This window comes from Sinocyclocheilus grahami, unplaced genomic scaffold (genome assembly GCF_001515645.1).
Source record: "Sinocyclocheilus grahami isolate Dianchi unplaced genomic scaffold, SAMN03320097.WGS_v1.1 scaffold601.1, whole genome shotgun sequence".
In the NCBI taxonomy this organism is placed as follows: Eukaryota; Metazoa; Chordata; class Actinopteri; order Cypriniformes; family Cyprinidae; genus Sinocyclocheilus; species Sinocyclocheilus grahami.
Window position 1 is genome coordinate 107,982 of NW_015505780.1, and position 11,753 is coordinate 119,734.

Here is an 11,753-nt window from a genome sequence, read left to right on the forward strand (position 1 = left end):
TATATACATCTTCATCATGACTAGATAGACACGGTGAGTTTGTCTTTACTTTACACGTTAGATGTGATCCACCTCATAGTAACAATCCTGTCAGATCCTCCATCCTTTGAGTGAGAGTGTAACGTTACAGCCGATCTGGTTTCGTGGTTAAAGTTAACTTTTTCGACATGTTTCCGCATGTTTCCGCAATGTTGTCTGGGAGTTTGGCAAAAGGAGAGTGGGACTGTGGGCTGTACTCGGGGTGGTGACTGAAGGCGGTGACTGTGTAGTTCTGACGTCAACGTTTTACGGAAGTCACAACGGTTTGTGAAAAATCACAGCTACTTTATGCAGGTTGTGTGCATTTTACTGTGGACTGACTGTTTTGAAACTTATATGTTAGTTAAATAGCCCCTAGACCTCAGTTATCATGAAAAAAGCCAGGAAATTTCAGTTTTGACAAGATGGGACCTTTAAAACTAGCGGTTCTTTCATAAATTTGAACCACCTCACCTTCAGTTGCGGAAATACCATAGAAATACACACGGAGCACAAAACGCAGCACTGAAAATGGGCAGAGCCTCATAAGGTCTATAAACGAGCCAATCTCCAGGTGGCAAAGTCGTCGCGTTATCGCTTTTGGACATGTGTATTCACTGGAACAACCTGAAATGAAAGCTTTTTTTAAACTGAGCATAAGAAACAAAATTTATGGTATAGTTCTTGAGTGATATTTTTGCAGTGTTTATTTATTTTGTGAGTGTATTTAAGTCGAAATTTCTGTTTAAAGTTTTTACAAAGCAAAAAATTATTTCAAGACTGTATAGAAATGTGTTGTTGTGAGAACTTTTTATTAGGATTACATTCTGTCTCATCCTTTAAAGATGCTAAACAAATTGAACACATAGGCTAGTATATTTTGTATTTAGCAATCTGACTGGCTATAGAGCAGGAAAAATTTTCATAATACACATCAAATAAGACAATGAACGGAAATTGCAGTAAAAACATACTTTTATTTTCTATCTTTTCAAGCCATTATCCATTATATGGCTTGAGGTCATTATTGCATCACAATAGAATAACATTTTTACTCCCATTAAAGGAGTTTTGATTTAAATATTTTCATGCTAAACAAAAAACAGCATAAAGTATAATTCACTTACAAACACAATTGTTAAAATATATCGCAGTGTAACTGCCAAGAATAATGCATATAATGCATAAAAACTGAGCATTTGTGAAAACAAAAATATTAAAATATTCTTCTTTCAAGAAAGAAAGAAATTCAAATGTAAACATCAAGGCATAAAGTTACATATACAAAGTTAAAGGCATGAGAGTGAGAGATTTTCAAGAATATTAAGTCTTCTTATGTTCAGTCTTTCTCATAAGAGTCTTTTGTGTGATTTTTTGTTCTTGATGCTCATGTGATGTTCATTCTTCAGAGCATAACGCTGCTACATCTTCTGTGTGATCCGGAAAAAGACGCAGGATGTCACGGGAGTATTTGGAGTAGCCGTCATGGGAAAGTAAAACTCTTTTGAGGGTGATGAAAGACACGGCCCTCTCCAGAAGATCTGAGGTGTGGATGCTGTTCTGAAGATACTCTCCGAGAGCACACCTGAGCTTCTCCAAACTGTTGCCACATTTTCTCTCCAAGCACGTAAGAACGCATCTGAAAACAACAACACAATCACGTCAGTTCATGTGCATTTAAAATATTAGAAATGAATGAAATACTAGAAGATAACGCTTTAGTTTGGAGCTTTGTATGCATCTGCCAGTTTCTGAAGTTCTTCTACCTTGCGTGTTGAACATGTTGAGTCTTGATGCTGCTCTGGAAAGACATGTCCATGTAGGTCACCATGACTGATGCTGATTCCTGTTGGTCCGAGTGTTGAAGCTGAAGCTCAGTTTTGACCGAAGGGTCTTCAGTGTGAAAGGTTCCTCACAGGAGCTGGTGTCTCATGGATCTGTTATCTTCAGCTTCCATTTATACTCACATCGCTCTCCTCTCAGCCAATCAGAAGCCTGAGATGTTTGAACAATAGTGTGTTGATGAGTGAATCGGTGGGATGTTCTTCACTGCCATCTGCCAGTAAGGTCACTCATATTCATCTTTATGAATGTGGGGACGCAGGACATTTCAAGTTCCCACAAGATGGTCAACTCAAGAATTATGCAGTTACAGCTATTGTAAATAAATGCACAGGACATATGCTCTGGAAATCTGTCTTAAAGCAATGACAAATTTAAAGAATTATACATTTCAGCAAAGGTTTAAATTCAATTTCTGTCCCTGTACTGTGTAATGATTGATTGAATCTCCTGGAATGATTGAATTTCAAAGACATGAAATGCAAAGGCAAAAAACTAAATCTACAATTTTAAGTTTAGGCTTAAAGAAATAGTTCACCCAAAAAGGATGAAAATTTACTCACCCTCATGGACATCCAAGATTATTATTATTTTTTTGTTCATTGGAACAGATTTAAAGAAATGTAGCATTGCATCACTTGCTCACCAATGGATCCTCTGCAGTGAATGGGTGCCGTCAGAATGAGAGTCCTGATAAAAACATCACAATAATCCACAAGTAATCCACACCACTCCAGTCCATCAGTTAATGTCTTGTGAAGTGAAAAGCTGCGTGTTTGTAAGAAACAAATCCATCATTAAGACATTTTAACTTAAAAGCATTACAAGTCTACAATCCATAATAACACTTCCTTCAGTGAAAAATCTCCTGTTGTCTCTCACATCAAAATCCACCCACATATTTGTTTAGAGCTGTTTCGGACTGTTTTTGCTTGTAAACTGTGTTTGAACTGTGCAGATTTCTCTCCTGATTCAGACAAGACAACTTTTAAACTAGAGGAAGCGTTATTAAGGATTATGGACTCTGATTATGATTATTATAGTCGGAAGCAACAGTTTGAAGTTAAAAACATCTTAATGATGGATTTGTTTCTTACAAACACGCAGCTTTTGGCTTCATAAGACGTTAATTGATGGACTGGAGTGGTGTGGATTATTGTGATGTTTTTATCAGCTGTTTGGAGGATGAAGCTCATGCATGTATGTACAGTAAATATCCAGAAGTGTGTCGACTCCCTTGTGTGTTTGTCAAATCTTGAGCTTGTGTTGGGGTTTAGGATGCTAATGAGCTCTGTTCTCCAGAGTTTCCCACACACACAACAATAGAAGTGTGTCTATTCACATGATAATCAGATGGACAAATAGGCCTTACAATTAAAACCAAAAAAGGTTGCATTTTCGAATGCCTTCCCTGATACATTTCACTGAAATTACTTGAAGCACGTCTGTGCAGTTATTAAATTATTTTAAATCAAACAAAATGTGCATCAATTTAATTAATCATTTAGTCCACCCATAATGGATTTAACCACCCTTCAATCCCAGACTTCAATTATATTTCTTACAAACACGCAGCTTTTGGCTTCATAAGACGTTAATTGATGGACTGGAGTGGTGTGGATTATTGTGATGTTTTTATCAGCTGTTTGGAGGATGAAGCTCATGCATGTATGTACAGTAAATATCCAGAAGTGTGTCGACTCCCTTGTGTGTTTGTCAAATCTTGAGCTTGTGTTGGGGTTTAGGATGCTAATGAGCTCTGTTCTCCAGAGTTTCCCACACACACAACAATAGAAGTGTGTCTATTCACATGATAATCAGATGGACAAATAGGCCTTACAATTAAAACCAAAAAAGGTTGCATTTTCGAATGCCTTCCCTGATACATTTCACTGAAATTACTTGAAGCACGTCTGTGCAGTTATTAAATTATTTTAAATCAAACAAAATGTGCATCAATTTAATTAATCATTTAGTCCACCCATAATGGATTTAACCACCCTTCAATCCCAGACTTCAATTATAATTTAAAATCTGGCAGAGCATATAGTATACTTTTAACTTCAGAAAAACAATTATTGCAGCTTAGCATCATTAAAGCTTCGGTGTGACACACAGCAAAGGTGATTCAGTGTTTGGAAACCACGTTAGTCCTGTGGGAACCGACACACTTCTATTGTGAGTGATTTAATGTGATGAATACAGAAGTGTGGGAAGCCGTGTGTCTCTGTGGCTCCACCAGATCCAGGAGCGCTGGGGCGTGTGATCAGGGTCCACACTGTGCCATGAACCAGCTCTGTCTGTCTGTCTGTGTGTGTGTGTGTGTGTGTGTGTGCATGTTTATGTGGTTTATGAGGACACAAATTTGTATAATAACATGGGTATGACATAGGTATTACAGCGAGAAAGTGATTTATGAGGACATTTTCAGTGTCCCCGTAATTCAAAAGCTTATAAATAATTCAGTTTTTTTGAAAATCTAAAAATGCAGAAAGTCTCCTGTGAGGGGTAGGTTTAGGGGTAGGGTTGGTGTAGGGCAATAGAATATACGGTCTGTACAGTATACAAACCATTACGCCTATGGAGAGTCCCCATAAACCATAAAAACAAACCTGTGTGTGTGTGTGAGTGAAACACCAGCCTGAGAACAGGTACAACCACAGAACTCATAGAACAGCTGCTTCACCAGATTATCATTTTAAACTGACCTAAAATACTGTGTTTCATTACAGCATTTTAACTGATTATAAACTGCAGCCACATGTGCTGATTTTATTCACAAGCAATTAAACTCCAGGAGAAACATGTGTTTGTATAAATGCACACATAAAAGTATGTATGCATTTAAATTCTTTTAAAAATGTCATTGCTTTGCACATGTTTATGGTAAATACTGATGTGTTGTTTTTATGAAGGCATGCAGTGTTATTTTAGAGGAAATTAAATCTCAGTATGGCACGTGCTTGGTTATGACATTGCTTCAGTGACATTGATGTGAAGATGAGCTCTCAGCACTTTCCCAGAGTCACCCTCCACCTGCTCCTTTGAGCCCCTGATGGAGGATCATTGAGCATGTGGCGGCCCACATCCCTCATTGTCTGTTTGAGCTCTTCCATTGGCTCCAAACTGTGAGAAACTCCAACAAGCTCAAGCCTCACACATTCATATGGAGATTTGGGAGTATAAATAGAGGAGCTGCAGCCAGTGCAAATCAGACTCACTCTGAACAGAGAGATCTACAGCACAGAGATCCAGACATGACACCTACAATCATCTCAAAGGAGCTTCTCCCTCTCAACAACAAGGTACATTCACATCCTACTTACAGCAGCATTACTGCAGCAGCTTTCACGGCTCTTCTCAAACACTGGTTTATTCAAAGGCCACTTTCCTGATGCTTTTCTGTCTTCACTTGCAGATGAGAAAGCCGATGGTGGAGAAGATGTGCAGAGATCATATCAACAGCAGCATCGAGCAGCTCAAGTGTCTTCTGGCTCCAGAGTTCCTCAAGCAGCAGCCTGATTCCAAGCTGGAGGAAGCAGATATCCTGGAGATGACGCTCAACTTCCTGCAACGCCACAATTGTGTGTCGGTGAGATTGTGCACTTCCTGTCCAAAGATGAGATGAAGACACAGAGCCAGAGAAGTCTGCTGAAGCACTTCCAGAAGCTGCAGACATCATGTGAGCAGAACAGGAGGGAAAGTGTCCTGCCAGACCAGAAGACCTCCAGCAAAGACATGAATGTCAACAAGAGCGCCATCTGGAGGCCTTGGTAGAGCCTTAACGACTCACACTGAACGTCTACACTTGACTCAGTGGACTATTATGCTTTTAGTTTCTCTTTTTGAGAAAAAGTGATTCATGAGTTCCAGTTTGGAAGAGATATTTGCACTGTTAAGTGCTCTGATGATTCAATTTTCTATGAAGCTTTCATGTCAAGAGTTCCAGATGGGAACATTTACTAACGTCTGTATTAGACTTTTACATTTTCATGCCATTTTTAAAACTGTATTATTGTCCTGTATCAGGGCTAAAAAAACATATATTTATCTAAGATCACATATTGTGTATCTTTATAACAACAACTTATAGATTTGACCAGAAACATTAGAATTCCATTTTCGGGATTACTTGTTCTCTTTTGTCTTCAGTGAAGAATTGACCAAAGTCATGGACTCATGATTCAGTAATAATAATTATTAGATGAATGCAACTTTTTATCAATAAAATTTAATCTGAATTTTCTTTGATAAAAGCAACGATACAATTTAAACTACTTCTGTGAAGAAAATGTAAAAATATTATCAAACTTTTAAAATTAAAATTGTTTTATTTTCTTTTTAGATTAAAAGGGTACAATAAACATTTTCAGCTTGGAAAAATATTTATACTATTAAGTACTTTATGATTTTGTCTTCCATGAAGCGACAAGCCGTAATATGATGCAAATGTACTTAAATGACTTTTATAAAGATATTTAGTCATATTTGAACAATGTTCTGTTATAACTTCTTGTGTGATTTGGAGAATCTTTCAAACGAAATGTTGTGATACATTATCACTGATAAATGTTCATATTAGTCATGAAAATAAAATGAAAACTTCACTACGTCTCCTGTGTTTAAAGACCACACTCTAAAAAATGCTGGGTTGTTTCAACCCAACTTTGGGTCAAATTTGGACTAACCCAACTTTTGGGTAAAAAATATAATGTAAAAATTTAACCCAACAGTTGGGTTAGTCCATATTTGACCCAAAGTTGGGTTGAAACAACCCAGCATTTTTTAGAGTGCATGTAAACTGAGCCTCAACTGACAAAAAATACTGTAAGAATTCACTAAATATGCATTTAAAGACAGTATTATTAACCAGATTCTAACAAAGTCATGAAATAGCTGTTTGCATTATTTCAGAAATACATTTACAAGACATACAGCCTTATGTACAAGGTTAAAACTGTAAGAACAGTAGTATAGGACAGAAAATGATGCACGACCGAATGATGATGACACATTTCACCGTCAACATTAAATCATGTTAAAATGGCAAGGTAAAGAACAACAAAAGAGATAAGCGTATAGGCTGTGTCTCATTTCTGGGCGTTCGATTAGTTCAAGAAAGTGCCTGATGCCCAGAAAAGCTGTCTAGGTAGGTCTCTTCAAACATGGAATGGTATTAGAGGAAAATTAGAAATATATTAATAGTAAATAACTGTTTTTGGTCTATTCTATGTTGAACTGGAACCATTACTGTCTGCAGGACACTGATCTGTATCTGCATAGCTTCTGAAGTGCTTTTCAACTCAGTGGTTAGTGTGCGTCCCTGAGCGTTCACTACAAAAATAACTTCTACTGATTATTTACAGGCTGTAAAATATGGAAGCCAGATTCCGCCACGGAATAAAAAATGTAATTGCGACTTTTTATCTCACAATTCTAACTTTTTTTCCTCATAACTGCGTTATATAAACTCACAATTCTGAGAAATAGAGTCGCAATTCTGAGAATTAATGATAATTCATAATTCATAATTCTGAAAACAAAGAATTGAGAGATATAAAATTAAAATTCTGAGAAATCAAGTCAGAATTGCAAGATATAAACTTGCAAATATAAGAAAATAGTATTTTTTTCCTCAGAATTGGACTTTATAATGCACAATTGTGAGTTTATATCTCACATTTCTGAGAAAAGATGTCAGAATTAAGAGATATAAACACAGAATTGCAAGAAAAAAGTCAGAATTGCCAACTATAAACCCGCAATTGTGAGGGAAAAAAAGTCAGCATTGTGAGATAAAAAGTCAAAATTCCCTTTTTTATTTTTTACTCAGAGGCGGAAACAGGCTTCCACAGTAAAATCATATATTGTTGCTTTTTAAGAGTCTTTGATCCAAAGCATGTTTCTGTGCACAAACTGCATTGACTTACAACAAAGAGTAATCAATTACACAGCAGGACTGTGAAATCTGTATCTTTCAGATCTCTGCTTCACCTTCTCTCGAGATCAACCCAGCAACTTTTAGGTTTGCAGCCGAGATCCTTAACCTTCAACCAACCATGAAGCCACATATTAAAGATATATGAAGTCCAGTTTTAGGACAGTTTCTTGTTGCTGTTCTGTTGTGAGATGATAAAGTCCATGATGAGCTGGGCGGATTTCCTCGGCCGCTCCATCACTACTGAATGACCACAGTTGTCTAGCAGATGAACCTGAGATCCTGGGATGGCTCTGGCCAGAACTGAAGCCCCAGACACGTCTAACACCTGTAGGATACAATACACAGAATCTGCTCTTTAATGATGTCAAGTTTCAAATGTACATGCATTTTTCAATGGCTGATACACTGCCGGTCAAAAGTTTAAAACTTGTAATGTTTTTTAAAGAAGTCTCTTCTGCTTATCAAGGCTGCATTTATTTGATCAAAAATACAGAAAAGAACGTAATCTTGCTAAATGTCATTACAATATAAAATACCGGTTTCTATTTTAATATCCTTTAAAATATCATTTATTTCTGTGATGCAAAGCTGAATTTCCATCAGCCATTACTCCAGTAAGTGTCGCATGATCCTTCAGAAATCATTCTAATATGCTGATTTATTATTAGAATTATCAACAGTTATATTTTTTTTAGAAACTTCGATACTTTTTTCAGGATTCTTTGATGAATAAAAAGTTAAAAAGAAGAGCATTTATTCATAATATAAATATTTTCCAACAATATCAATCTTTGCTATCACTTAACAATTGAACACATCCTTGCTGAATAAAAGTTGTAATTTTTTTTTTCAAAAAAAAAAAGAATAAAAATGTACTGACCCCAAACTTTTGAACTGTAGTTTATATTGTTAGAAAATATTTCTATTTTAAATAAATGCTCTTCTTTTTAACTTTTTTTTCATCAACGAATCCTTAAAAAAAGTATCACAGGTGCCAAAAAAATATGAAGCAGCAAAACAGTTTCCAGCACTGATAATAAATCAGCATATTAGAATGATTTCTGAAGATCGTGTGACACTGAAGACTGGAGGAATTATGCTGAAAATTCAGCTTTGATCACAGCAATAAATTACATTTGAATGTATATTAAAATAGAAAAGCGTTATCTTACATCATAATAATATTTCACAATATAACATTTTTTCCTGTATTTTTGATCAAATAAATGCAGCCTTGATGAGCATAAGAAACTCCTGTAAAAAACATTAAAAATCGTTCTGATCCCAAACGTTTGACCGGTAGTGTATGTGATTACATTCTTGCAAAGAAGAAAAGTGGTAAGAATGATTTATAACAGACTTTTTTCTTGCAATTAATAACTAATAAAAAAAGTCAAGAAAAAGTCAGGAAAGGGCAGAATTCCAAGATATAAACTCACAATTTTGAGAAGAAAAAAAAAAGTATGAATTGTGAGATAGAAATTCGCAGTGGCTTTTTTTCCTCAGAATTCTGAGAACCTCTCAATTAATATGAATGAATAAATGAAATTGCAATTTTGAGAAAAAAAGTCAGAAAATGTGAAAATTCCGAAATAAAAAAAAGATTGCTTCAGAAGAAGAATGAGATTTATTGCTTAAAAAAGATTGCGAGTTTATATCTCACAATTCATACTTTTTTTCTCAGAATTCTGATATTCTCACAATTAATAACTTGCAATTGAGAGATATAAACTCGCAATTTTGAGAAAAAAATGAATTGTGAGATATAAACTGGCAATCAGACTTTTTTTTCCACATCTCACAATTAATAACTCTGACAATATGCTGAAAAAGTCAGAAAAAAATCAGAAATTGATGATATAAACTCACAATCTGAGAACAAAAGTATGAATTGTGATATACAATCTCACAATCTGACTTTTTTCTCAGAATTCCGAGAATTAATATCTTGCAATTATTAGACAAACTCACAATTCTAAGAAAAAAAGTCCAAAAAAGTCAGAATTCTGAGATATAAACTCCCAATCTGACTTACTTTCTCAGTATTCTGATAATCTCACAATTAACAACTTGCAACTGTGAGATCAGATCTACAATTCTAATAAAGTGTATCTGTACCTGGTCGTTTTTCCCCCAAATAACTTGTAGAGGAGTTGAAATGAGATGCATGTTCTCATGTAAAGAGTGTCTGGATTTCTCTCCGACAAGCTCCATGAAACCTGCAAAAGATATTGATCAAACTGAACACAGATCTGCTATTTCTAAAGACATCAAGGTAGGAAAAACACCAGAGACACTCACACTCGCGGTAGAAGTCATTGTTAGGAAGACGGACGTCAACCAGTCCTTGAAGAATCTAGGAAACCAGAGGAAGAACAAAACAGTCATTAACAACTGATTCAAACTCCCATAAGAAGCATCAAACTACATAAACCCACCTGTTTAGGGATCTTAAAGCGTACATAGGAACACAGTTTGAGCATCTCCTCCATCTCTTCTGGTGTGGAGGGTATCAGCGGGATCCCGTCACTGTCCTGAGCTTTCTCCAGTTCCCTCAAACGCTGAACAAACTTACTTTCAGTGGGATACTGGAGACCTGCCAGAGCGAGAAATGTTTGAGTTTGATTTAGGGAATAAGATATTGGTGTTTATTTACACAATAGAAGCATGTATTTATCCTGGGAGATGTTTTGTACTGATAATTGTTTTTGATGATGTTTATTTTATTTGCTGTAACATTAAAACAATACAGGCCCATATGAATTACTACCAGGGTTTTTATAGTTAATTCAAACTAAAACTTGAAATAAAATAAACTTTAAAATTGATTTTTTTTAAAACATTTTAAATATTATTTTATTTCATCTAGTTGCCAAGGCAACACTTCTCATTTTCATTCAGTTTAGCTTGATGTACTAAAATAACTAAAACTGAGACTAACATTAATAAAAACTAATTAAAATTACAAAAACACAAAAAATTACTAAAACTTTAACTAAAATTAAAATGAAAGATATCAAAATAAAAACAAGTTAAAAATATTACTACTAAAATATTACATTTACATTTAGTCATTTAACAGACGCTTTTATCCAAAGCGACTTACAAATGAGGACAATAGAAGCAGTCTAAACTAACAAAAGAGCAACAATATATAAGTGCAAATGACAAGTCTCCGGTTAGCCTAACGCAGTACACGTAGCATATATATATTATACACACACATATATACACACACACACACAAAGAAAAACAAGCAGATAGAATAGAAAAAATAGAAAGCTAGTGTTTGTTTGTTTTTTTTGTATTTTTAATTAAAAAAAAGAAGATAAATATAGATAAAGTAGAATTACAATAGAATAGAAAGTGCTAGAGTTAGAGGGTCAAATAAAGGTGGAACAGATTTAGTCGTTTTAGTCATTTCTTGAAGATGGGTAAGGACTCAGCTGCTCGGCAGGTCATTCCACCAGGAGGGAACAGTTAATGAAAAAGTCTGTGAATGTGATTTTGTGCCTCTTTGAGATGGCACAATAATACGCCGTTCACTTGCAGAACACAAGCTTCTAGAGGGCACATAACTCTGAAGTAATGAATTTAGGTAAAGGGGTGCAGAGCCAGTGGTGGTTTTGTAGGCAAACATTAATGCCTTGAATTTAATGCGAGCAGCTACTGGTAGCCAGTGCAAATTGATGAACAGAGGTGTGACATGCGTTCTTTTCGGCTCATTAAAGATTTATCTTGCAATGGTATTAATTGCAGAGGTTTGATAGAAGTGGCTGGAAGACCTGCCAAGAGAGCATTGTAATAGTCCAGCCTGGACAGAACAAGAGCTTGAACAAGGAGTTGTGTTGCATGTTCTGAAAGGAAGGGCCTGATATTCTTGATGTTGTATAAAGCAAATCTGCAGGACCGGGCAGTTTTAGCAATGTGGTCTGAGAAATTCAGCTTATCA

The 11,753-nt window shown here is 35.6% G+C and overlaps 1 protein-coding gene and 1 pseudogene across 1 annotated transcript in view; one reads left to right on the forward strand and one right to left on the reverse strand.

Annotated features, from left to right (window-relative positions):
• The first annotated feature begins 4,941 nt into the window (after nucleotides 1-4,941).
• Nucleotides 4,942-5,736, forward strand: LOC107557413 (transcription factor HES-5-like; annotated as a pseudogene).
• Nucleotides 5,737-7,647: 1,911 nt separating this feature from the next.
• Nucleotides 7,648-11,753, reverse strand: part of abhd6a (abhydrolase domain containing 6, acylglycerol lipase a) — an 11,885-nt gene continuing 7,779 nt past the window's right edge. The window contains exons 6-9 of the mRNA XM_016240827.1: nucleotides 10,240-10,421; nucleotides 10,103-10,157; nucleotides 9,920-10,020; nucleotides 7,648-8,126 (exon numbers count right to left, since the gene is read on the reverse strand). Of these exons, the coding sequence (XP_016096313.1) occupies nucleotides 7,956-8,126; nucleotides 9,920-10,020; nucleotides 10,103-10,157; nucleotides 10,240-10,421 (509 nt within the window). The 3' untranslated portion in view covers nucleotides 7,648-7,955. The remainder of the gene's footprint in view (nucleotides 8,127-9,919; nucleotides 10,021-10,102; nucleotides 10,158-10,239; nucleotides 10,422-11,753) is intronic.